The sequence below is a fragment of the Procambarus clarkii genome, chromosome 22 (assembly GCF_040958095.1).
Source record: "Procambarus clarkii isolate CNS0578487 chromosome 22, FALCON_Pclarkii_2.0, whole genome shotgun sequence".
In the NCBI taxonomy this organism is placed as follows: Eukaryota; Metazoa; Arthropoda; class Malacostraca; order Decapoda; family Cambaridae; genus Procambarus; species Procambarus clarkii.
This window is the reverse complement of record NC_091171.1, coordinates 10,402,506-10,428,816: the sequence shown is the minus strand read 5'-3', so window position 1 is coordinate 10,428,816 and position 26,311 is coordinate 10,402,506. Positions and strand designations below refer to the sequence as shown.

The 26,311-nt window shown below is 47.6% G+C and overlaps 1 protein-coding gene across 11 annotated transcripts in view; it reads right to left on the bottom strand.

The window, feature by feature from the left end:
• Nucleotides 1-26,311, bottom strand: part of LOC123756986 (uro-adherence factor A) — a 97,497-nt gene that overhangs the window by 12,224 nt on the left and 58,962 nt on the right. For all 11 annotated transcript variants that reach the window (XM_069329438.1, XM_069329433.1, XM_069329431.1 and 8 more), the window contains 2 exons: nucleotides 14,090-14,180; nucleotides 4,134-4,252 (listed from right to left, as the gene is read on the bottom strand). In XM_069329438.1, the coding sequence (XP_069185539.1) occupies nucleotides 4,134-4,252; nucleotides 14,090-14,180 (210 nt within the window). The remainder of the gene's footprint in view (nucleotides 1-4,133; nucleotides 4,253-14,089; nucleotides 14,181-26,311) is intronic.

Sequence of the window (26,311 nt, the reverse complement as noted above, 5' to 3'; positions counted from 1 at the left end):
AACGCACTTCTCAGCCTACTATGCAAGGCCCGATTTGCCTAATAAGCCAAGTTTTCATGAATTAATGTTTTTTCGACTACCTAACCTAACGTAACTTTTTCGGCTACCTAACCTAACCTATAAAGATAGGTTATGTTAGGTTAGGTAGGGTTGGTTAGGTTCGGTCATATATCTACGTTAATTTTAACTCCAATAAAATAAAATTGACCTCATACATAATGAAATGGGTTGCTTTATCATTTCATAAGAAAAAAATTAGAAAAAATATATTAATTCAGGTAAACTTGGCTTATTAGGCAAATCGGGCCTTGCATAGTAGGCTGAGAAGTGCGTTCTGGCTACTAGGTACGACATAAATAAATATATATGGAAATGTTCGTTTGTTCATTATCGATAATCTCTGAAAGTTCTTCACTGATTGCTTTGAAATTTTCACACAACGTTCCATTCGCATCAGAGCTGGTTTTTATATACATATTATATAGATGTCACATCTGTGACAGGAAAAAAACATTCTTTTTTTTTCTTAAGCTGTGTTTTTCATGTGGTTTTCAAGTGAGGGAAATCTTCAAAACCTCTTTACCGATTGGTTTGAAAATTTGACACAATGTTGTATTTGAATAGGCGCATCTTTTTATATACCCACTATATACATGCCTCATCTGTAACAGGAAAAAACATGCTTTTTTTGAAAAACGGTGCCGTCTGTTGGACTTGAGACCAACACACGCTGTAATCTCCAAATTTTCTTCACCGATTGCTTTGAAATTTTGACACAATGTTCCATTCGAATATGCGCATGTTTTTATATGCCTACTATATAGATGCCACCCCTGTGATAGGTAAAAACATGCATTTTTGAAAATCAGCGCCATCTGTTGCACATAAGACTAACACACGCTATACTAAATATGTTATGATTCCATTTCAACGTTTCCCATTTCATTGATAAATTGAATTTGCATAGATTTTGATTTATTTTTATTTAATTATTTTGTGTGACATTGCATTGGAATTGAGTTGTGTTATTTACCATACCATTCATTTTGTGAGTATAGTTTATTATTTTTTTAATTGTTTTTCATTTCGTTTTTTGAACTGTTTTTCTTATATTTTAGTGATGAGAACATCTGGGGCCAGATTCACGAAGCAGTTACGCAAGTACTTACGAACGTGTACATCTTTCCTCAATCTTTGATGGCTTTGGTTACATTTATTAAACAGTTTACAAGCATAATAACTTGCCAAATCAACTGTTGGTATTGTTATAAACAGCCTCCTGGTGCTTCAGAGCTCATTAACTGTTTAATAATTGTAAACAAAGCTGCCAAAGATTGAGAAAAGATGTACAGGTTCGTGAATGTTGTGTAACTTCATGTATCTAGGTCCATATCATTTGATGTTCCCAATTTTCTGATGGGAACTTCAAATCGTTTGATTATCAGATGAGGGAGTGGGGAATGGTGGGAATGCCCTAGGGCTGCTGGTTGGGGTTAGTACTGAGTGAGCAACCATGGGTGGCGCATGCACCTCTGGCTCCCAAAAACCTGTCCGACGCGGTGTTAAAAGATCGCACCCTGTCGGTGAAATTTAGACCTTATTGTTAGAAGAACATAAGGGTCATGATATTGGTGAAGCTAGGCACAATAATGACCTAACACAAAGGTCGGATGCAAGTGCTACACCACCTATGAGGACAATACAGCAAGCGTATCCAGTTGTAGCTCTTAGCACCACCCTTGCCATCTCCAATTTATAAAGATGATATATACATGAATCGTTTTCTGTGTTCAGTGATGATGCATCTGATACAAGTAGCATAGATGAACAGTGTTAGTGGCTTCCATGGTGGTGTTTTCCATAGATATTTTCAAGAATAGCTGAATCTCTTCCAGACTGACTGACACTCTTCAAGGTAGACTAGCTCTAGGCTCTTCCAGTGTGGGACCTTACAAAGCAATCTTTTCAGGACTACCTTACAAATTGATCTTTTCCTATAATCTTTTCAATACTACCTTATGCTTTACAAGCTTGGTTACATACCATCTACAAGTACTAAAGCCAAGGGGGAACTTGAGTGCAAGCACACAGAACGATGAAACAGGAAGTGAAAATCTATTTGTGCCTGGTGCAACAAGAGCGAAGTCGCGCTGTGCACCATGGACTACTACACTGATTATTACTCACTTCCGAAGTACTGAGTGTGTAATACAGTGTTGCTGTGAAAATAGTGTGTGAAACTGTACATATTGTAATTTTAGTGATTTTTTTAACAAGTAATATTGTGACAATATATATTTATTGTGGACACATTACTAACACATGTATCACAGTTCCATGGAACATTATGAACTTTCTACTGTAAACATATTGTAAAGGATACAAACATGCATCACATATGATAAAAAAACAAATAAAACCACATTAGAAATACATAGAAAAAATAATTTAAAATATATTTGTGGCAACTCCCGGTACTTGAATGGCCTGGGCGACCGTGTTTGGGAGCTTCACGCACGGGCGACCAGCCCCTGATGACGTCACAGCGCACCTTGTCCACGTCCCCACAGCCAAAGTGGAATTTGGTATTTATTTTTACATAGACATGTTCAAGGAAGGGAATTTATAATTTTACAAATTAGAAAAAGTTGGAGGGAACACTTGATTTCATGCGCACAAGGGGAATGTCACAATAAACTCGGCGCATCACAGTGGTTAATTGTTGAGAAGGGACATTCTGTACTATCTCCTCCTCCCCTGAAGAAATTTCCTCAGCTGCCTCTTGTTGCTGCTCCTTGTGAAAGGCTAGGAGTTCTTCGGTGGTCAGTTCTTCACCGAGTTCCTCCACCAACTCACAACACGCAACACTCAACTCTCACAAAACTGTGAATGCCACTTCTTTTTCTAAATTTCTCAAACCATCCCCAGCTTTTCTTAAATTCTTTTGTATCTGCACCACTCGTTCCAGGTTTTTTTTTAAAAGGTTTTTATGCAATATAAAGGTCTTTATGCAATAAAAGGTCTTTATACTTTTTCACAAATGTTTTTCACAAATGATGGCCTCTGAAATGCTATCACCTGCATTATCTTTGTTGCGTATCCAAATTAATATCAACTGTTCAACATCCTCAAGTGTTTGTGTTCTTTGTTTCGTGATTGTTGACACACCTTTTGCCATTTTAGCATTCATAATGTCCTTTTTCTTTTCAATTACAGTGCATGTCGTTGACATATATTTTTTGTACTGCCTAGCTAGTTCAACAACCCGTGCACCATTTTCATGTTTACGAATGATCTCTTGTTTATGCTCTGTGGTCATCCTCACATGTGTTTTCTTAGGTTGAACCTTACCACTGACATTCTTGGGACCCATGGAGTGATATATAATAATTACTTTTATGTTCAAAGCTCAAAAAAGTAGAAAAACAATGAAATTCTTTATAAAGAATTCAAGCGCAGGTATCACTAAGCGGGAGGCACTGGTAAGCCAAGGCATGGGCGACTGTGCCACCAGGAACCACGCGCTAGGTCGCCCATACGCATATCAACAAACTACATTACCTGAGGCAAGGCTCGAAACCCGATTCAAATTTTACGTAGAAATTGGGCTCATAACCCGAAAAATTCGTAAATAGGGGCATTCGTAAGGTGTGGTGTCACTGTAGTTAACATGTAGATTATTTCTCAGAATATAATGTTATCAATAGTTCTTCATCACACTCGGGAAATTAAAATTAATAGAATTTTTTATAAGGTATATTTTTTTGCACAGAAAAGTAATGTTTTATGATACAGAAAGAAAAATTAGTGTTATATTTATTTTATGTGCACAAGGAAATCAGCCTTAGTGATTAGGCACTCTAAATGTGCTCCCTATAGGAGGCATATATAGTGGGTTAGTGGAATTACAACCATGACTAATACAGTATATTGATTAAATTTGTACAAAAATGTAAACTGAATTATGGTTAAATTTAAAAAATATTTCCTTGATGAACTGAACACGTTAAGTCAAAGTTCAAACTATCCACATTGTATGTGTTTGTGTCTTAGACTACCGGATGGTTAAGAATAAAGCCCTGTGACAGAAACTATAACAGCTAATACTCAAACATTTATAAAATAAACCTTACTTTGTATTTGGAAACATGGATCTTGGACTCGGGGTGATTCACCGCTTCTCCTTTATTCCTCATGAAAACGTCACACAATGAGCAATAATATGCTGGTAACGAATGAAGAAACTCCATACCTAAAAAAAAAAAAAAAAAAAAAACCAGCATTGAATGTAATGAAACTCCATTTTCTGGGTGAGCCCCAGAAGCTCCCTGGAGCTATTGGGCAAATGTGTGTTATATTAGACTGGAACATTAGATATGGAGTTCGACCTACTAGGGACCACGAGCCAGAACCTGGCCCCTTCAAAGAGGTTTCAAGGAGCAATGGCCCTGGAAAACCTCCCAGTGGTTGGGGTTTTTTCTTATCTGTCATCGACCAATGTTAGGCACCCAGAAAGGTAGGCATAACAAAAACCTCACATGGTAAAACCCTAACAACTAAAATCAAAAAGGAAGGAAGAACTCCCTCCAATTCCAAGGAAACAAGCAAAGTCACACTCCATTGCGGCACTGCTCGTCTGCGCAGCCCTCCCTACACGGACTACTCAGGCATTCAGTTCGAAAGCTAAGAATCAAAACAACGCAAAAACCCCCCGACCTGAGGGAGGGAGGGTTGCCAAGGAGCCTCTGGGGCTCACCCAGAAAATGGCATTTCTTTACATTCAACGCTGGTTTTCTGTGGGGAGCCCCTACGGCTCCCTGGAGCTACATACCCAAAGAGAAGGAAAAAAGGGGCCTACCCGGGAGGAGACCACCACAAACACCTCAAGGCAAAGTTAAGACAATTGGCCACAACCTGCGACCCAAAGCAACACAGGAATGCCCAGGAGCAGGAACATACACCAAATAACATGTGGCCAGGAACCTGTTTGACCTCGAAAATCCCCGCACCCGAATATCAGCTCAAGACATGTTGCCAAACACAGTAGCCAAAGTAGCAAACTTCTTAACTTCATGGGCACAACGTTAATTACTTAACTTAGACTTAATAACCTTGCGGATGACCTGGGAGACCCGAGTTTTGCAACACGGAACGAGGGAAACCGGATCAACCCAAAGTGCAGATAACGTTGGAGAGCCGCAACTGAACACAACACACGATACACCCCCCCCCCAACTGCAAATGAAGAAACCTACCACCAAGACCGAAATAGCAGAAACCCCCTGCACTGGAGGAGAGCATGACACTCCTCAACCCAGCCTCTAGAGGCCAATGCCAATAAAAACAGAGCCTTGGAAGAACAATCCTGAATTGAAAAGGCAACCACAAACTGAGGAGGAGAAGAATGATAGAGCACCCTGTCCAAGGATCAGGACGGCTCGGACGGCGCCTGAGCAGGCTGGAGGTAAAACAAATTACGAGAAAGCTTACAGAACAGGGCAGATGAGACGTCCAACCTGAACTCAAGCTGGAGCGGATCCGCCAGCGCCGCACAATAGTGGAAGCAGGGAAGACCCCCTTAATTATAGACCGGTACCATTGACAAGTGTAATAGTCAAAATATTGGAAAAAATAATTAAATCTAAATGGGTAGAACACCTGGAGAGATATGATATAATATCAGACAGACAGAATGGTTTTTGATCTGGAAGATCCTGTGTATCGAATTAACTCAGTTTCTATGATCGAGCAACAGAGATATTACAGGAAAGAGATGGTTGGGTTGACTGCATCTATCTGGACCTAAAAAAGGCTTTCGACAGAGTTCCACATAAGAGGTTGTTCTGGAAACTGGAAAATATTGGAGGAGTGACAGGTACGCTTCTAACATGGATGAAAAATTTTCTGACTGATAGAAAAATGAGGGCTGTGATCAGAGGCAATGTATCAGACTGGAGAAATGTCACAAGTGGAGTACCACAGGGTTCAGTTCTAGCACCAGTGATATTTATTGTCTACATAAATGATCTACCAGTTGGTATACAGAATTATATGAACATGTTTGCTGATGATGCTAAGATAATAGGAAGGATAAGAAACTTAGATGATTGTCATGCCCTTCAAGAAGACCTGGACAAAATAAGTACATGGAGCGCCACTTGGCAAATGGAATTTAATGTTAATAACTGCCATGTTATGGAATGTGGAATAGGAGAACATAGACCCCACACAACCTATATATTATGTGAGAAATCTTTAAAGAATTCTGATAAAGAAAGAGATCTAGGGGTGGTTCTAGATAGAAAACTATCACCTGAGGACCACATAAAGAATATTGTGCGAGGAGCCTATGCCATGCTTTCTAACTTCAGAATTGCTTTTAAATACATGGATGGCGATATACTAAAGAAATTGTTCACGACTTTTGTTAGGCCAAAGCTAGAATATGCAGCAGTTGTGTGGTGCCCATATCTTAAGAAGCACATCAACAAACTGGAAAAGGTGCAAAGACATGCTACCAAGTGGCTCCCAGAACTGAAGGGCAAGAGCTACGAGGAGAGGTTAGAGGCATTAAATATGCCAAAACTAGAAGACAGAAGAAAAAGAAGTGATATGATCACTACATACAAAATAGTAACAGGAATTGATAAAATCGATAGGGAAGATTTCCTGAGACCTGGAACTTTAAGAACAAGAGGTCATAGATATAAACTAGCTAAACACAGATGCCGAAGAAATATAAGAAAATTCACTTTCGCAAACAGAGTGGTAGACGGTTGGAACAAGTTAGGGGAGAAGGTGGTGGAGGCCAAGACCGTCAGTAGTTTCAAAGCGTTATATGACAAAGAGTGCTGGGAAGACGGGACACCACGAGCGTAGCTCTCATCCTGTAACTACACTTAGGTAATTACAATACGAGGCGACAGTATTAGGCATCAAATGGCAGTCCTGAAAAAACCCAAGAAAAAGAACAAGACAACCCGGTCCGAAATAGTAGACAATCTACGGAGAAAGAGAAAATGACGAATAAAAGCTAGGAAATTTCATACTGCCGCCGAGACAAAGCTCTCAGGTGGGACACCATCAAAGAAGCCACCTGATCACCATACAAATGGTGATAAACCCACATCAAAAAGACCAGAGGCGAAGAGCAGAGGAGAAGACCGAACCAGTTGGGAGCTGGTCGGCCGAGCGGGTAGCACGCTGGACTTGTGATCCTGTGGTCCTGGGTTCGATTCCAGGCGCCGGCGAGAAACAACGGGCAGAGTTTCTTTCACCCTATGTCCCTGTTACCTAGCAGTAAAATAGGTACCTGGGTGTTAGTCAGCCGCCACGGGCTGCTTCCTGGGGGTGGAGGCCCGATTGAGGACCGGGCCGCGGGGACACTAAAGCCCCGAAATCATCTCAAGATAACCTCAAGATAACCAGCCACGTACTGGACCGGTCCAACCTGCTGAAAGAGGCGGAGCCACAGGAAATGCCCTGGTTTGCACATGAGCAAGCAGCGCCTGAAACCAAGGCTGGGCCAGCCACCAAGGGGCCACAAGGACTACTCTCCCTGGGTAGGACTCCAACCAAGCTAGAACCCGAAGCAGCAGCTGGACCAGGGAAAGAGGTACAGGTAACCTCACCTCAACCAGTCCTACCGAAAGGCCATCCACCGCCACAGCCTCGCAGTCGACAAAGGTCGCCACATAGATCCAGAGACGCCGAGACCATGCCAACGTGAAGAGGTCCACTTCCAAGAGTCCGTACATCCGGCAGAGCCGGACAGAAAGGAGTTGGCGTCGATCGTCCATTCCGTGGACAGGGGAATGAACCGAGACAGGCCGTCCACCAGGACTTTGTACACTTTCTGGATATGAACCACATCGAGAGCCAAACCCCGAGAAGCCAGCAGACGAGCCACTCAAAGCAACCAGCCCCAAAGAGTCAAGGACCGAAGAGAACCTGCTTGATGGGGGTTCTGGGAGTTGTTCAACCCCTCAAGCCCGGCCCAAGGCCAGGCTTGACTTGTCAGAGTTTGGTCTACCAGGCTGTTGCTTGAAGCGGCCGCAGGCCCACATACCCACCACAGCCTGGTTGGTCCAGAACTTCTTTTAGAAAACTATCTAGTTTTCTCTTGAAGATGTCTACGGTTGTTCCGGCAATATTTCTTATACTCGCTGGTAGGACGTTGAACCACCACGGACCTCTGATGTTTATACCGTGTTCTCTGATTGTGCCTATGGCACCCCTGCTCTTCACTGGTTCTATTCTGCATTTTCTTCCATATCGTTCACTCCAGTACATTGTTATTTTACTCTGTAGATTAGGGACCTGGCCTTACAGTATTTTCCATGTGTATATTATTTGGTATCTCTCTCGTCTCCTTTCTAGAGAGTACATTTGGAGAGCTTTGAGACGATCCCAATAATTTAGGTGCTTTATCGCATCTATGCGTGCCGTATATGTTCTTTGTATTACCTCTATTTCAGCAATCTCTCCTGCTCTGAAGGGGGAAGCGAGTACTGAGCAGTACTCAAGACAGGACAACACAAGTGACTTACAGAGTACAAACATCGTGATGGGATCCCTGGATTTGAATGTTCTCGTAACCCATCCTATCATTTTTCTGGCCGACGCAATATTTGCTTGGTTGTGCTCCCTAAACGTTAGATAGTCAGACATCATTATTCCCAAATCCTTGACATGCTGTTTACCTATTATGGGCATAGGCATTTATGCATTTATTTACCTATTATGGGTGGTTATGGTTAACCACCGTGGAACAATCCGAATGGAGCCGGACGGTCAAACCCCGAGCGACCCGAACCCCCCAAAGCAAAAACCAGACCATCGCTAACTCCCGCATTGTGCCGTGAGCCCGACAGAAGGACAGACACCTTCTCCCTGCCACCTGCTCCCTGGCTGGCCTAGTGAGAACTGGTCTCAAAGCTCCTGTCAAGAGACGATACATCCATGAACACATCAAGCGAGGGCTTGGGTAGCTGCCAAGGCACTGAACCCCGAAAACCCTGAAGAGGAAGCCGCAACACAGTAACAGATGCAAGGCCCCCAGAGGACGAACCCAGCAATCGCGAGACAGATGCAAGGGGCATCCCTGAAGGAACCAGAACAGACGCTGGTCAAACCCGACCCGGCGGGTAGACCAGCACAGCAAAGTTCAGACTCCCACACAACTGCTCGAGCAACTGCCGAGTGACCCTTGACCCTCCCCCCAGGTACAGCCGAAGGTGGGACTGCAGCCACAGCAATGCCTCTGGAGTGAGTGAGAAGAGTAAGCAATCTGAGAGTCCCAAACAAAACCCAGCCAAGCCTGAACCCGAGACTGAATCAGATGGGACGTCCTCCAGTTCACCAGGAACTCGAACCCAGCGAGCTGGGAAAAAACCAAATCCCCGACGAGCAGACAAGCGGACTAACTGGGAGCCCACAGTAGCCAGTCCTCGAGGTTGGCCAGAATACACGTGGTGCCAGATTCAAGCCAAAAGGAAGGCAACGAAAGCAGTAAGCTTGACACCCCATCGCGAAAGCTAACCAGTCCTTGAAATCCGAATCAATAGAAACATGCCAATAAGTGTCCTCGAGGCCTAGGGACACCATCCAGGCACCCGGCTCCAACAGAAGCCGGACCTGAGACAGAGTAATCATCTGAAAGGAGAGGCAAAGAATCCAGGGGTTCAGACGGGACAAGTCCAGAATGAACCGCAGATCCGCACAGTCCCGTTTCGGCACTGGAAACAGGTGGGAAACCCACCTGAGGGACAGGGTTGCTTCGACCACGCTCAAATGCACCCATTCCATGATGATCTGACGAAGCGCAGGGGAAGAAGCCAGCCCCTGTCAGCCCCGAAGGAGGAGGAGCCGCCCAACGCCATCACAGGCCGGATGACACCACCATAAACACCCACAAATTGTGGGACCAAGATTGAGCAAACAGCGGACTTGCCTTCAATGGCCCGTCAATGGGGCGAACCGCAAAACGGCCAACACCCCTAACGAGAAGCCGACTGCCGAACAGAGTGATCACCGCACCAACCAGACAAAGCCAGCTCTGAAAGCAATGTCGGCTCAGAAGCTGGCACCAATGACCCACCTCAACTAGCAGAATCCCAAGCCCTGGCACAACCCTTCCGAGAAGGGCAAGAACTGCCACCCTAGAGAACCAACAAGTTCGACATAGGACAATTAAACGAAGCCGCATGCAGAAACTGCATGACCGCAGCCTCTGCAAACAGCAACAGGCAAAACGGAAACGAAAACCTGAGAGCCAGGGCCCAAGCGAATTTCAAAGAGAGGTCGAACACAGCCTGACAGAACGCGAGGCGAGAAGCAAAGAACAGAAACACCGCCTCCTTTAGAATAGGAACAAAGATCTTCAACAGTGGGGCCGACACCCTAGCTGCCGAGGACAGCACCCCAGACGAAGGCTCGACACTCAACACCTCCACATCCTCCTCAAGCCAGACAGAAGACAGCTCGAGAAGGGAAAAGAAGCGTAAGACCGAAGCCAAATGCCCATGGGCGCACAAATCCTCTGCAACTAAGGACGCCGAAAGGGAAGGAACCTGCACGTGAAGCTGTACAAAGCCAACATCCCGAGAAAGCACAGGGGCAAACAAGTACGCATTAAGGCGCTCAAACTCGTCCCCCAGGTAAACCTGCAGAATGGTAGATGTTTCTCGCCGCTCAAGTGTGCAGGACCAACAGAACCCATGCCACCCCCAACGAAAAGAAAGGGCAGTCTGCCTGCCAGGAAGACTCCGGAACCCCTAAATGCACCCAAAAAAGGGAAGAACCGAACTCAAAAGAGGATGAATCCATAATAAAGGCAGAATCTGGGGCTCGCAGGAGGTATGCAGCAAGAGCCTCTCGAACCTTCCTCGTGGAGTTAAGAAAAGCAGAAAACCTCCGGAAAGATGGGGTCAAGGTACCCAAAGGGGTCCGGAACCGAACCCGGGGAGGAGCCGAACCCAAATCATACTCATACAGAGAAGGGGGGTACAAAAACCCTCCCTCAGCAACAAGCCCTGTGAAAAAAAGCACTATCACCCAAGCGGGGTCAAAGGGGGGTCCAAGGCCCCCAGGTTGACTCCTACCCAGCCCCGAGATCCCCCAATTCGGGACCCGGGGTGTAGCAGTCCTCCATACCCTCTACCCATGAAGAAAAGGCAGAGTCCAGGGGAAAGGCTGACAAGAGGGGGGGGGAGGGGGGCTGCTGGTGGGACCCAGAAGCCTCAGCAGGAGGAACAGAGTCAAATGCCCCCATCCCTGACCCTAATGGGGCAGCCCCCCCCCCCTCCAAAGCTGCCCGAGTCTCATTACCAACTAAACCCTGCTCCGACTCTGAAACCCTCAGACATTTGGAATGATCCGGAAGCAGGAGGGAGGGGGGGTTGCAGAATGAACAACAGGGGGAAGAACCAAAGTCGAAGTGACTAATGCCCCCAGGTTCACGTCGCTGTAACCAAAGCAGGGCATCCAGGCGGGAAATCAACCTAGCGCGTTGCAGCAACCTAAACCGAGCATGCAATGTGGATGCTGCCTGTACCCGAACAGTAATATCAGAATAATACTGGAGAACATGCAGAGAACACGACTCAAGACTCCAGGTCTAAGGTGTCGTTAACCCAACATGCATGCATGACGGAAGCAAAAGAGGTGACTGTCACCCCTGAGACAAGGGCACACAGCAACCCTCAATCCCACACAAGGCGGGCTGGAACCCGGAAGACACATTCATTGTTCCACCGAGCCCAACAGGGTTTACCAGGGGCCACTGGGTGTTGACTACGGGAAGCCTGGGAAAGATGTTGCTAACCAGTTAACACCCAAGCTAACAAGGGAAAGAGGACAACACTGAAACCCTTGCGACATGTACAATCACGGGGGCCTAACAGAGGGCCACCAAAATATCATCAGTGGAACTATAGTCACACTAGGCAGACCCCACCAGGCAATTTGAAACAAAGAAAATAAAAAACCCGCAAAAGTACAGCATCCCGAGATGAAACAGGAACTGGCTGTCACTTAGGTAGGCAGGCTGCACAATTGCCAACACCTTGATGCCCCAACCAGCACAATACTACTTCCTACCCAAGGCCAAATAAGGGCCCCAAAACCCCAGCCCCACCGATGAAGTAAATGTCAAGCAGCAAAAACCTCTACGGAAATGGTTCCCAAATGCCCCAGGGAAGAGAACCCTAACACACAAGGACAGTACTCACAGGGCGCTTAAGGTAGGAAGACCCTAAGCGCATGCAGCCCCGGTACTGATGAGTAACTCCTGGCCACCACGCAGAACAAGAACACAGCAGAGATTGCCACGAAGGTAAAACACCGCCAAGGAATTTGAGGCCAGGGAAGTGTCTGTCCCGGTTGACATTAGCTTACGAACTGAAGGCATGAGTAGCTGGCGCGGGGGAGGTCTGGACCTCCCCCCCTCCCCCTTTCGAGGACGGGAAGGCTACACGGACAAGCGGCGCAGCAGTGTAGTGTGACGTTTGCTTGTTTCCTTGGGATTAGAGGGAGTTCACTTTAGCTGCCTGCACCCAAATATCAATAGTAGTGAACTGGGTGAACTGGAGTACAAGTAAGGAACACCACTCGCAGGACTCCGGGTCAAAGGTATCATCGACCCAACAGGCAGCATGGCAAAAAACAGTGAGTGTCACCCTGAGACAAGGTGACAGAGCAATCTTCAAACTCACATGAAGCGAGATGGGACTCAGAGGACACATCCATTGGACCAATGAGCCCCAATGAGGGTTTCCAGGGCCCTTAGGCTGACTGCTAAGGGAAGCCCAGGCAAGGTACTACTAACAGGTTATCCCAGAATTACCTATCTTGAGTTATCTTCTTGAGATTATTTCGGGGCTTAGTATCCCCGTGGCCCGGTCCTCTACCAGGCCTCTTTTTTGTTACACATCCCCCAAGAAGCAGCCCATATCAGCTGTCTAAATCCCAGGTACCAATAGTATTTATTGCTAGGTAACAGGTGCATCAGGGTGAGAAACATTTTGCCCATTTGTCTCCGCCGGGGATCGAACCCGGAATCTCAGGACTACGAATACGAAGCGCTGTCCACTCAGCTGTCAGACGCCCAAACAATCAAAACGCTGAACCCCTGCGATGTATGCAATCACGGGTGACCTAGCGGAGGGCCCAACCAAATAATACAAGTGGTCCTACAGCCACATTAGGCAGACCTTCACCAGGCAAAACAAAACATAAGAAAATAAACACACCACAAAAGCACATCTCCAGGAGGAACAGAACCGGCCACTATGCGTATTATAAGACAGCTGCACTACCTTGCACCCATGCCAGCGATGATACTATCTCCTACCCAAGGCCAAACAGTGGTAGGAAAACCCCCCAGCTAATCCCAAGGGTGGGGAAACCAAAAAAAACCCAGCAGAGGCAGTCCCTGAACAGTTTGTGGAAGGTAACCCCAAACTTACAGGGCACCTAGGTGCATGCAGCCCCAGTACTTTTAGAATTACACCTGGCTCACACACCACCACACAGCAAAAGAACACTAAGGCTGATGCTCAAAGGATGGAGCCAGAGTTGATCGACCGCCATTCAACACCACAGCCTCAGAACTGTTAAGTAGCCAGTGCGGGAGGACTGGGGTTCCCCCATTTCCCCTCTCAGGGAGGTGGTGGTTATCTTGAGGATATCTTGAGATGATTTCGGGGCTTAGCGTCCCCGCGGTACGGTCCTCGACCAGGCCTCCTTTTTGTTACACCCCCAGGAAGCAGTCCGTAGCAGCCGTCTAACTCCCAGGTACCTATTTGCTGCTGGGTAACAGGGGCATCAGGGTGAAAGAAACTTTTTTGCCCATTTGTCTGTCGATGGAAGCATAAAACATAGAGGACTGACTGTTGCCACTGTCTAATATATACACATCAGCTCTGTATAGCTCCGGGAAGCTGAAGGGGCTCTCCACAGAAAAAAATGTAATTTTAATATATTACAAATAAAGTGACTCAATTATAAGTAATTAATTTCAGAAGAAATATCAATAAATAAAAATCGACAACTGAATCTGATAAAAAAAAAAGAAAGCCAAGACACTTACCTTGTAAAGGTACAGTCAAGATTTGTGCATTTGGAGGTTTAGGTTCTTTTTCTTCTCTTGGGGCTTTGGCCAACCAGGTCTTGCGGTCATTCTAAAAAAGAAAATATCAATACTGTTTCAGTAAGCCCATGGTAAAGCAATCTAAAAATTTACCATCTAACTAATACCAATTGGTGAAGAATAACTGATATGAACTAGAATTAAAAACCATACAGTTCACAACAAATTAAATACTGTATTCCATTAGATGTAATTACCTAAGTAGTTACAGGATGAGAGCTACGCTCGTGGTGTCCCGTCTTCCTAACACTCTGTCATATAACGCTTTGAAATTACTGACGGTCTTGGCCTCCACCACCTTCTCACCTAACTTGTTCCAACCGTCTACCACTCTGTTTGCGAAAGTGAATTTTCTTATATTTCTTCGGCATCTGTGTTTAGCTAGTTTATATCTATGACCTCTTGTTCTTAAAGTTCCAGGTCTCAGGAAATCTTCCCTATCGATTTTATCAATTCCTGTTACTATTTTGTATGTAGTGATCATATCACCTCTTTTTCTTGTCTTCTAGTTTTGGCATATTTAATGCTTCTAACCTCTCCTCATAGCTCTTGCCCTTCAGTTTTGGGAGCCACTTAGTAGCATGTCTTTGCACCTTTTCCAGTTTGTTGATGTGCTTCTTAAGATATGGGCACCATATGTGTAAGAAGTAACTAGGGATATTTTTCTATGGAATGAACAATCCTGTGCTTAACCCTTAAGTTGCGCAACACATCATATGATGGGGTTGAGTGACTTGCTATAAAATGTGCATCCCATCATATGATGTATTAGAGTACTACACAAGATTTAAATGACCCACGGATACACGGGGTTCACCTCACCTTCATCAGGGCTCTTGTAAACAGACGCCATTTTTTTTTAAATTGTGGGCCAAATTCCCGGGTGTGAGGGGCCTCAGTATTGAGTGAGCCACCAAGCCTGATGCACGTAGCATAAGCTCACAGCGCCTGCTGTTCAGCTTGTGAACACAGCATTGCCTAAAAATGCCATAATATACATGTTCATGCTATTATTTAGCAATGATATTACAGAAAGACCCCTGACTGATCCCTGATGACCAGGATTCTGATAATATCAGGATTGTTGTGATAATTAGCACTGTAGTGGGAGAAGTAATCTTGGTGGGAAGGGAGGTAGCATTGTCTACTGACTCTGTGTGACCATCTTTTACTATCTGGACTCACTATACCAGCTTAGTTGTTCGCTATGGTAAACAAAACGTGCAGATACTTATATATGACGTCTGTATAAAAAAAACTAAAACAGTATGGTTGGAGGAGAATAGTGGCGAGTCAGGTAAGGTGAGGGCGGGCGGGAGTGGCCGCCAGTGGTGGGTTGCCGCTGGCTGCCACTACCACTCAGCATACCAACTTAGTGGTTTGTTATGGTGAACACGAATGTAGATACTTATATATAACGTGTATATACAGTGTAATAACAGCAAAAGAAGTGTGGGGGAGAAGCCATTTTGGTGATGAGGGTGGCAACATCTGCATGATTTGTCATGTTGGTAGGGGTGGCCACTATGCTTTTTGGGCATTATATCAGCTTAGTTGAACAGTTATGGTGAACAAAACATGTAGATACTTATACATAACATCTGTATATAGGGTAATAACACCACAAACAGTATTGTTGGGGGTGAAATTTTAGTGCGCCTGACCTTGAATGTGTGAAGGAGGCAGCCGCCAGCTGACTGTGTGTAGCGACGTCTCTTAGTGCCTGAACTAACTATATCAACTTAGTTGTACAGTTATGGTGAACAAAACATGTAGATACTTATATATAACGTCTGTATATAGTGAATAAAAGCAAAAACAGTATGGTGGGAGAATGTGGGAGAGTGAGGTGTTGAGGGAGTGAGTGGCTGGCGTGTGGCGGTCACTCCTCGTTGCGTTTTGACTCATAATACCAACTTAGTGGTCCGTTATGGTGAACAAAACATGCAGATACTTATATATAACCTGTATATACAGTGTAACAACCACAAAAGTATTTGTTCACTGTTTGATGAACATAATAATTGAATCAACAATATGCACACCATAATTTTGAGTACAGCGATGATTCACTCATTTTATTATATAAATATACCACACTACACACTATTGAATAATATTACAGCAAAAAACCAGCGTTGAATGTAATGAAACGTCATTTTCTGGGTGAGACCCGGAGGCTCCCCGGAGCTTTACCGGCTGATATGCTAATGTCAGACTTTGGCATCAGTCATGTGTATGGAGTTCTAGGGCCTACCGGGGACCACGAGCCAGAACCTGGCCCCCTCAGAGAGGCAAGGGGAGCAATGGCCTATAGAAACCCCCGTGTGGTTGGAAGCATTCTATGTCTGCCATCGACCGGGTCAAGCATCCAGAAAGGTAAGCATTCCAAAACAAACCCCTATTCTGGTGAAAATTGCTACCTAAGCCGAACTAGTGAATAGAACTCTTCAACAGAAAACAAGGAAACTAGTATGATGTCATACGTCACCGTGCCGCTGTCTGCGCAGCTCCCCCCTCCCCGGGAGGGGGAAGGGGGAGCCCCAGACCTCCCACGCCGGCTATCCACCCATCAGTTCTGAGGCTGGATGTCAAAACACGCGAAAAACGCCGACCGGAGGGAGGGAGGGTTGCCGGGGAGCCTCCGGGTCTCACCCAGAAAATGGCGTTTCATTACATTCAACGCTGGTTTTCTGGGGGGAGCCCCGTCGGCTCCCCGGAGCTAACTACCCACAGAGGAAGGTCTAAAGGGACAAAACCGGGAGGCGGACACCACGCACCCCCCAAGGAGGCGAGACAACCGGCAGCAAACGCCAACCCAAGGCGCCACAGCCCCGAAAATCCCGGGAACAACACTAGAACCACGAGCAGCAAGGCCCCTGCACGAACACCAAAAATCCATGCCCGAAAGACTGCAAGGCCACGTCGCCCAGACGGCAGCGAGAGCAGCAAAGCCACGAACGCCACAGGCATGAGGGAAGAACACAGGCAGCTTAGCCGCAAGAACACCGCTGACCACCCGGGACACTATCACCCGCGAACAGGGAAGAACAGAACCGGATCAACGCAAAACGCGCTCCGGACCCAAACGCTGTGGCAAGCAAACAACAGCGGAGGGCCGCCACTGAACACAAAAACGACACACCCCCGGCCCGACCAACAAAGCACCAACAAACCCTGGACCCCTCCAGAATGCAGCAGCCCCACCCCGCGCCAGAAAAGATGGAGACTGCTGCCATCAAACAACCAAAACGCTAAAACCGAAGGAGCAAGAAAACTCAGCGACTCGACCCCCAGAGGCAAAGGCCCAAAGGAAAGAGTCGACGAAAAAACACACCGGAACCGAAGGGGCACTACCAACCGAGGAGAAGACAGAGCACGCTGACCAGAGACCAGGATGGTGCAAGCGGCGCACGAACAGGCCGGAGGTGAAACGACGCACAAGACAGCTGACTAACGGTACAGAAGCAACACCAAGACCGAAAGCAAGCTGATGCGACTCCGCCTGCGCCGCACGAAAAGAGGCGACAGTATGTGGCAAGACGACGGCCCCCAACCCCCACTAGAAAACCAAGCCGAGAGTAAACCAAGCGAACAAGAGTAACCACCTAAGAAGGGACAGGAAAAGGAAGGACCGCCAAAATACCCCATACTGCCGCCAAGAGAAGCACGCAGGTGGGACACCTACCACGAAGCCACCCGACCACCAACCGGAGGCGAGACCACGAGGCAGAACATAAGCAGCCCCGACAAGGCCCCCCCCCCCCGAGCCCAGGAAAAGGCGGAGCCGCGAGAAGATCTCGGGCGCGACCACCGAAACCCAGGCGGCACAAGGAGATGGAACGTCTACCGAACAGAAAAACTCCCCAAAGCATGCAAGCCCGCCAGGAGTTCAGAAACGACGGGTCCGACGCGAGACATCGCAAGAAACCCCCCCCCCCTCCCCAAAAAAAAACAACCGGCAGGGCAAGCTAGGAAAACCAAAGAAGGCGGAAGGGTCGCCGCCAGAACAGGACCCAAACAAAGGGGCACGAACAACTGCAATAGACCGAGACAAAGAAGCACATCACAGGACACAGGCTGACCAACGCCTAAGAACACACGCAGAACATCCCTGCTGCAGAGGAGGCAGGAAGAAAGAGCAGAAGCACAAAAAAAACCAGGAGAACAACCAGGGGTGGACAATCAGGCAGGGACAAAAACCCCACGCAATCCCCAGGCACAAAACGGCAGCAAAGTGCCACTCCACAACCGGACACAGGAACAAGGACACGCCACCGTGAAACACGGTACCAATGCACATGTGCAGCAGCCGCAACAGGCACCACTGCAACATGCAACATGTAAATAGCAACTCCCCTCTGCAAAGGCAGAGAACGGAGCAGGCCGACCCCAGACAGGGCCAACGGAGACAACAAAACCCTGCAGGCCCAGAAACCTGCACCAGGCGACCGACGGCGGAGAAACCCCGCTCGATACCTGCTGGATGAGGTACTGGGAGCGCTTTTACACCTGAAGCCCGGCCCAAGGTCAGGCCAGACCGGCCAGAGGATGGCCCACCAGGCAGCTGCGAGGAGCAGTCCACCGGCCCACATATCCCCACAACCAGGACGGGCCGGAACTGCCATACGAAAACAGGCCAGTGCGCCCTGGAAGTCCACGGACGAACCAGCAAGAAGGCTTATGCTCGCAAGTAGGTCGTGTAACAAGCACAGACCACTGATGGTAATACAGTGTTCCCCAAAAGTGCCAACAGCACCACTGCACTCCACTGGTACTATCCCGCAAGTTCTACCAGATAGGCGGGACCCAAGAGCCAGAGCTCAAATCCTGCAAGCACAGCCAGGAGCCTTACCAGGTGAGTACAGAACCAACCCTATAACCCCCACACCTCACAACATTAAAAAGGGAGGGTCCCCTGAATGACTCCAGCATGGGTTGGACATGCACATGAGGGGGACAGGAAGGAGTGATAAAGGGACAGTCACTGGTGTGCGAATGGTCTCAGTCGTACAAAATATACCTAAATAAAGACAGGTATATAAACACCGCCGCATCCAGCGCCCGGCCAAAAGACGCCAGACCGCACAAACTCACCTGGCGAATGGTGGCACAAACTTGACACGACTCAACCGTGCCCAGAAGAACTTGGGAGCACCGCCAGGTGAAGACGCCAGAGCCGGACCCGCAGGAGAACGGAGGCGAAGGAGGCGGTCTATACCCATGACACAGGGAAAACCGCGGTGTCCTCCCCACAACTGGGAACCAGGACACCCCCGGCGCGAAGGGGCACATACCGCAGCCAGGGAGAAGAACGAGAGGCGTAGCACTGTAGCAAAAAAGGGCGCCAAACCCCAGCACTGAAACACCGCCCAGACCAAAACAAACTCCACGGCGCATGCGCATAACATGCTGGCCGAACCGCACACCCTCCCTGCGGGAAGGCACCAGCCAGGACTACTGCACGAGAAAAGGAGCCAAAAGAGGAAGCAGGAACAAGAAAACCGGCCAAAGAAGCAAAGAGCCCAAAAAGGAACCCAACCGGGCGACAAGCAGCCCAACCGGGCGACAAGCAGCCCAACCGGGCGACAAGCAGCCCAACCGGGCGACAAGCAGCCCAACCGGGCGACAAGCAGCCCAACCGGGCGACAAGCAGCCCAACCGGGCGACAAGCAGCCCAACCGGGCGACAAGCAGCCCAACCGGGCGACAAGCAGCCCAACCGGGCGACAAGTAGCCCAACCGGGCGACAAGTAGCCCAACCGGGCGACAAGTAGCCCAACAGGGCGACAAGCAGCCCAACAGGGCGACAAGTACGAGGAGCCGACAGACGTTCCAATAATGCGGGAAGTAGCGAAAAACCTTCCCGTACCCTCGAGAACACAGAAGCCAATGCTAGTCCCGAAGGCACACGAAGGCGCAGGTGCACCCGAGATCAGAAGTCACGCAGAACCCCATCGAACGGGGAAACATGACAAAAACACCGTCCCAAAGAGGGGGGGGGAGGAAACATCCACCCACAGGACGGAACCAACCGACTCAAAGGCCAAGGAACCGAGCCCGGGGAGGGGCCGACGTCCAACAGCACGTACGGCGAGTGGAGAGGAAAGACCCCACTCCGCGTAACCACAAGCCCCGCCTAGAGGGGGATAAAAACCCCCACGGGGTCTAACGGGGCCAAGGCCCCCCCCAAGTCAGCCCCTCCCCAGCCCCGGGGCCGAGCCGTTCCCCCAAAGCCCCGGCCGTACCAGAAAACCGGGGCAGCCGTGAAAACACTAAGGAAGGGAGCCCACTGGCAGACTCATACAACACGGCTGGAGGAACAGGCCCAAATTGCCCCCGTCACTACCCCGGAAGGGGAATTCCCTGAGACTGCCCGAGTCTCAACACCACCAAAAACCCCGCCCCGAACCTACAGACGGTAAGGAACCGGATGCAGGCAGGAAGGGTGAACCAGGGGAAAGACAAGGGGGCGTGGATGGAACCGAAGCAACCAACACCCCCAAGTCCCTAAACGAACTACAACGGGGCAGCCCCGGGGCTCCCGGGGAGGAAACCATGAGAAAGTTGCCACCACCAAGGCTCAAGTGCAACGCCCCTGCTGCCCGCACCCGCTTTGTTAGCACAACTGGGTAACCGAGCCACAACAAGCAACCAAACTCGCAGGACTCCGGGTCGAAGGTGTCACCGACCCCACAGGCAGCAGACGGAGGCAAAACAGAGAGTCACCCAGAGACAAAAGGTGAGAGCAACCCTCAAACTCGCTGGAAGCGAGGGGGGGACTCTGGGGTCACATCCATCGGACCCGCGCGCCCCCAGGGGTTTCCCAGGGTCCCGAGCGTTTACTTTAAGAGGACTCGCGCTCAGGTAATCCCAGGCAGGGTACTGCTAACCGGCACCCAAAGCTACCAAACAACTTTCTAAGAGCTGAACCCCCGGGACGTGTACACTCACGGGGACCTAGCAGGGGTACCACCAGAAAATACTCAGAACACAAGGGGCAAGAACGAAGACAGACCCCCCACCAGGTAGATAAACAAAAAGAAAAAGAAAACCCCGCAAGAGGACAGCGTATCCAAGCGGAACAGAGCCGGCCGCTATGATTGGTAAAGACAAGCTGCACAGTACCCCGCGCCCCACCAGTGCAAACACTGCCCCTTACTCTAAGGCGAACAAGGGAGACAGAACACCTGAGCACACAAAGAGCGGCCGAAAACCAAGCAGTAAACGGCCAAGCAGGGGCAGGACCCAAGGAACTTGTGGAAGGTGGCCCCAAGCCCCAAGGGCAGTACTTACAGGGCACCTAGGGAAGGGATCCCTAGGCGCATGCAGCCCGAGTACTGAAGAATCACTCCCGGCTCACGCACCACCTAGAAAACAGACACCACACTCTAGGTACAGTGCTGAAACAACCACTGGAGCCGGAGCACATAACCATTGCCTATAGCATCAGCCGAAGAACTGATGGGTGGATAGCCGGCGTGGGAGGTCTGGGGCTCCCCCTTCCCCCTCCCGGGGAGGGGGGAGCTGCGCAGACAGCGGCGCGGTGACGTATGACGTCATACTAGTTTCCTTGTTTTCTGTTGAAGAGTTCTATTCACTAGTTCGGCTTAGGTAGCAATTTTCACCAGAATAGAGGTTTGTTTTGGAATGCTTACCTTTTTGGATGCTTGACCCGGTCGATGGCAGACATAGAATGCTTCCAACCACACAGGGGTTTCTATAGGCCATTGCTCCCCTTGCCTCTCTGAGGGGGCCAGGTTCTGGCTCGTGGTCCCCGGTAGGCCCTAGAACTCCATACACATGACTGATGCCAAAGTCTGACATTAGCATATCAGCCGGTAAAGCTCCGGGGAGCCGACGGGGCTCCCCCCAGAAAAACTATGAAAAAAAAATCAGAGACATTGAAATAATTAGGTAATTATCTCTGTGGCCACTCCTGCCTGACAGCTGGGAGCAACAGGCCATCTGGGACGCACGCTGAGTCAGCGCCTGTTTTTTTGCCAGACTTCCCCACCCTATAGCGGGCAATATATGCCACTTACGATTTTTTTAATATTTTTCCCATGATCAGAGAGCACACATTAACAGGTTTAGAAGCAAAAATATATATTTTTTTTGGTATGCACCTGTGGGTGACAAATGCTAATTATAATTAGCCTTGAGCAACACATGGGTTAATGTAATGAAATTAGGTAACATATTATATTCATTAGGTAGATCTAGCAGTATTAGATCTACCCCCCCAAAAGGTGTGGAAGTGGAATTATCCAACTATCAATTTTATGCAGTCTACTCCAATAAAATTCATCTAGATTATTTAATTAATTTATGATTATAGTAAACTATATGTTGGAAGAATTTCCCCACAATGGACAACGAATCTGGTAGGAAGTCAAGGAGCTACTGGAGTTCTACCAGAAAGAGTTGTTTCATTACATTCAATGCTGGTTTTCTGGGAGGAGCCTCTTGGTGGCCCTCTGAAAATATCTATCCACAGGTAAAACAGGAACAAGGGATGTACCAGGGTCATTCCATCTCAAATCACCAAAAAGTCACTTATGGCTCCGACTCGACCCTCTCCAAATGCCATGAAATTTTGTAGTAAGATAGTCCTAGACCCCAAATAACACTTCAAAATATTAGAGCTCAATCTGCTTTGGTTCTTAAATAACAGGTCCATATTGAATGGGCTCTCGTCCCGTTAACACTTTTCTGAGAACTTCACTTGGAATTACGGGCGGTTTAGATAAGCGCTTGTCAGATCACGACGTAAATTTACGGACCGTGTTATAGTGGGTATTTACTACTCGATCGACTTGGGGTTTGTATGAATATGTTTTCCATTAAATTTTCGTTTTCTCTAATAGGCACAGTGCCTATTTGAGAAAACGGAAATGTATTGTAACTTAGAGGAGAGACTATTGAGTTGGTGACACAATGAGGGTAATCGCCCACTCCACTCACTCTTGTGTTGGCCGCGATCATGATTCTACATTTATATGCATATGTCTGTGTAGAGAATTTTATTCTGAACACTATACAAACAAGAAAAACGGTGTGAAACAAGTATAAACTTGAAAAAACATGAGCAAAGTAAAAACTTTTTACGCTCACGGGTACAAACACGCGTAAGATTTTATTCGCCGCAAATTTATTTGACACTCTGTTGGCCAATTCTACCCATGTTCTTATAGAACTTTCTATTGAACACATTGCTATAAAAATGAAATACGTAGCTCGAGAAATAATGTCAGGACAGTGAAATAAGTATAAACTTTCAAAGCGCTGCATCACAACAGTGTCGTCCCTGCTGAAATCACGGCTAACGCTTCGCCCAGTTCCCACACTCGTGCGGAACATAATTAGACATTGATAGGCATATGTCTGGGTGGGGAATTTTATTGCGAGTTCAATGATATCAAAATAAGCGCTGTAGGATGACTGTGAGGCTGGCAACAAACTAAAGAGTATGAACATTTACTTCTTGTTTGGGTGTCACGGCGAGTCATCTTCGTGTTTATTTACTTCGTGGTGGGATAGCAAATGCTTTAATGACATTTTATGCATATGATCTTGTAGAGAATTTTATTGCCAACGCATTGATACCAAAATGAAAAACGTAGCTCGAGAATTGATGTTAGGAGCGTGAAAAGATTATACACTGTTTTGTGTTCACGCTTGAGCGCGCAGAACGCCGCGCGCACAAGGCGCTTTTTTTTTCACGAGTGCCGCGCGCACTAAAGTGTTACGTAAATTACCACAAAAATTACCAACTTTGACCCTTTGTGAAATCACGACTAGTGCCCAGAGAGGTGTGAAATTTGGCATACCAGGGCAACTTTTGGTGCGGAATACAGCAGTGTAATCAAAAAAGTAGTTTGGGTAGTCATTCAGCTACCAATCCATGCTAATATCACTGCGAATATATCAAAATATCTCAATATGCGTCATTCCCAATTTGGTTTTGAATAACACCATTGGATAGAGCAGATTTTTCTGTACAAGAGTAACTTTTATTTAAGTTGGGATCTGAACTCCTAGTTCAGTCAGAGGACTCTGAATATGACATACCTTGGTGCGATATCGAAAAAATTAAATTATGATTCTCCATCTTCTTTGTGCACTGATCATGACTGCTAGCAAATTGATATCCAAACTGATTGGAAAAATTTTAAGCTTCATTGGGTACAACACTTTTGGATGAGATTCAGAATTATTATTAAACAATCAGTGCTATTTTTGGTTCCTGTTCTATATTTATCTTTACATCTTTGTAGTATCGTATAAGCTGATCAAACATTGCTGTTTACTTTTTTGTGTATTTACTTGCAATAAATACACAAATAAATAAAAAGCAATTTTAATATTAATTAATTAATGTATTACAGGTTTCACTTGAAATTAATGTATTCAGTTAGTTAAATAATTTGAATTGAATTCGATTACGGATACGTCATGAATCAGGATTCCATTGGTTTATTGCCATGTGCTATTGCTAGCCATGAGCGTGGCTCTTCTGAATGGCACTTGACAACCTACACTACCAACAAAGGTTTGAAGTTTCTATAACAGTATAGTGCAGAAAATAAAAAACAGATAGCAAAGCGAAGTGACCTGAACTTGGATGGAGAATCTCAAGTATGCCTCCATCATGAAGCTTTGCCGTTGACGAAATTAAAATTTTTGCAAAAAACCAGCGTTGAATGTAATGAAACGCCATTTTCTGGGTGAGCCCCGGAGGCTCCCTGGAACTTATCGGGCTAATGTATGTTATATTAGACCGGGACATTAGCTAAGGAGTTCAGACCTACCAGGGACCAGCGCCAGAACCTGGCCCCTTCAGAGATGTTTCAGGGAGCAATGGGACTGGAAAACCCCCTTGTTGTTGGGGGTTTCCTTATCTGCCATCGACCAGGGTCAGGCACCCAGGAAGGTAGGCATGACAAACCCCACATGGTAAAAAACTAAAACAAAAAAACAGAGAGGCAGAAACTCCCTACAATCACAAGGAAACAAGCAAACATCACACTTTACTGCCGCGCCGATCGTCCGCGCAGCCCTCCCCGCCCCGAGAGGGGGAGGGGGAGCCCCGGACCTACCGCTCCGGCTGCAAAGCTTCAGTTCGGAAGCTAAGCTTCAACCAACGTGAAAAAAATGCTGACCGGTGGGAGGGAGGGTTGCTAGGGAGCCTCCGGGGCTCACCCAGAAAATGGTGTTTCATTACATTCAACGCTGGTTTTCTGTGGGGAGCCCCTACGGCTCCCTGGAGCTTCATACCCAAAGTGAAGGAAAAGAAAGGGCTAACCCGGGAGGTGGCTGCCACAAACTCCGCAACGCGAAGCTGAGACAACAGGTTGCAACCTGCGACCCAAGGCAACAAGAACGCACAGGAGCAGACGCGCATAAAGAATGGGCGGCCAAGAACCTGTGCGACCCTCAATACCCTGCGCCCGAAATGAGCCCTAGACGTCACCAACACAGCAGCAAAAGCTGCAAATGTCTAAACAGCATGGGTGCAAAGACAAACCGCAGGCTGGAAGACTGAAAAACTCTGCGGATGACCTGGGAGACCCGAGCCCTGAAACAGGGAATGAGGGGAACCAGATCAAACCAAAGCGCATCCCCAGACACGGTACGCAGGTAACGGCAAAAAGGGCAACGGACAACACAGGACGCACCCCCGCCAAACCAATCAAGCATTAATAACCCAAGAACCCCTCTAGAAACCAGCCGTCTCGACCGTCGCCAGGACGGAGAAAGGCTTAACACGTACAAATCTACCACCAGTACCAAAGAGCAGAAACCTGAACCAAAGGGGCTACCACAAACTGAGAAGATAAGAAGGCACCCTGATCAAGGACCAGGACAGCGCAGGCGACGCATGAGCAGGCCGGAGGTGAAACAAAACACGAGAAAGGGTACGAAACGGGGCAGATATGACGTCCACCTCGAACGCAAGCCGGAGCGGCTCCACCAGCGCCGCACAAAACGAGGCAACAGTAAGAAACATCAAATAACTATAGTCCTGAAAACCCAAGAAAGGACAAAACGACCCAATGCGAAAGAGAAGACAACGTACAAAGAGCAAGAAAAAGTGCACAGAAACACCAGGAACATCATACTGTCGCCAAGACGAAGCTCGCAGGTGGGACACCCTCAA